The sequence below is a fragment of the Naegleria gruberi genome, assembly GCF_000004985.1.
Source record: "Naegleria gruberi genomic scaffold NAEGRscaffold_42, whole genome shotgun sequence".
NCBI classification, from domain to species: domain Eukaryota; phylum Heterolobosea; class Eutetramitea; order Acrasida; family Naegleriidae; genus Naegleria; species Naegleria gruberi.
Window position 1 is genome coordinate 1 of NW_003163285.1, and position 1,324 is coordinate 1,324.

The following is a 1,324-nucleotide window of genomic DNA, read 5'->3' on the forward strand; positions in this document are numbered from 1 at the left end:
AAACTCTTCTCTTAGCATCTAAAATAACTGGATAAACTGGACTATCCTTGATAATCTTAGTGTAAGGGGACAAGTGCTTCATTTCACTTCCNCTTTTTTTCAATAAAAGCGAAAAGTTCGTCAGCATCCATTAATTCAGTTCTATCCAAAGGAATGAATTTGATTTCTTTTGGTGGAAGAGCTTCATATGTGAAAGGACCTTCAATAACATCCAAATCGTGAGTACCAATAGCAACGAGGGTTCTCTTTCTACAAATATTTTGATGAAGCTTTTCTTGTAAATCAATGAAACTATTGTAGGCATCTTCGGTGAAGGTGATATTTCTCAAGACAGCACCAACAACAAATTTACGGATTGATCCAGTTTCCTTTTTCACGTTAATCTTTAACAATTGTTTGGTTTTGGAATTATCAATTTTATAGGTTGGAGCATCTTGACGACCGAGGAAAATGTTCAAAGCTCTGCTCAAGCCTTCTTCACAGAGTAAATCGTATCTGTTGGCTGGGATTTCAATCTTGTAGATGACTTCATCGGAGAGTTTGCTTGTATCCTTTGCAGAACCCAATTCCTTTTCCTTCATCAATCTTTCAGAGGTAACATCATCCAATTCAATACCAAAATCAAAACAAAGTTGCTCAAAATCGGCATCGGCTATAATCCTCTCCTTCAATATTAATGTAACAACAATATAACTTACAATAGTGTGCAAGTCCAAGACGAGCCAACAACTTTACTTTCTTTACGTTAACAACAGGCATGTTGATGATGAAGGAAGATTATTTTTTTTAATTTTCAATTTTAATAAAAATATTCAATTTTTAAAAGGCACTATCCTGTTGTTGTTGGCTTTAAGCACATCAGAGAAGATAATAATAATTATGTATTATATTTCCAGCTAAATTGTTATCCAGCCAAGGCTGTTTATCTCTGAACCTATCTATTTTCAAATGAATTCTCAATTTCAAAACACTGACTGCTCTTACGGAATTTACTTGTAAATATTCATCATCAAACAACTACACCAAAACAACAACTCTCAAATGTTTTTAAATCATAAGGATAATTATCAAAATCCTCATCAAAACAACAGGCCTCAAGAATGATCATTTCCGTTAAATGTCTACTCCACCTCCCGTACAGTATCAGGAGTCGCTTAAATTTACCATGTTACCTCTCACCAAATGATCCGAGCTTCTTCACAGGCAATCCAAAGAGCCAATAGTGGTTGGATGGAACTTTTACTCTATTCATCACTCAGTGTTACTGCATGATCGAGTGACCTTCTTTCGCGATAATGTTTAATATCCAAACAAAAACAAAACC

At 34.7% G+C, this 1,324-nt stretch overlaps 1 protein-coding gene across 1 annotated transcript; it reads right to left on the reverse strand.

The window, feature by feature from the left end:
• Nucleotides 1–83: 83 nt before the first annotated feature.
• Nucleotides 84–759, reverse strand: NAEGRDRAFT_70704 (uncharacterized protein; the record flags this gene model as incomplete). Its single annotated transcript, XM_002674053.1, has 2 exons — nt 84–652; nt 699–759. The coding sequence occupies 2 exons, from the start codon at nt 757–759 to the stop codon at nt 84–86; spliced, it is 630 nt and encodes a 209-aa protein (XP_002674099.1).
• Between the last annotated feature and the right edge of the window lie 565 nt (nt 760–1,324).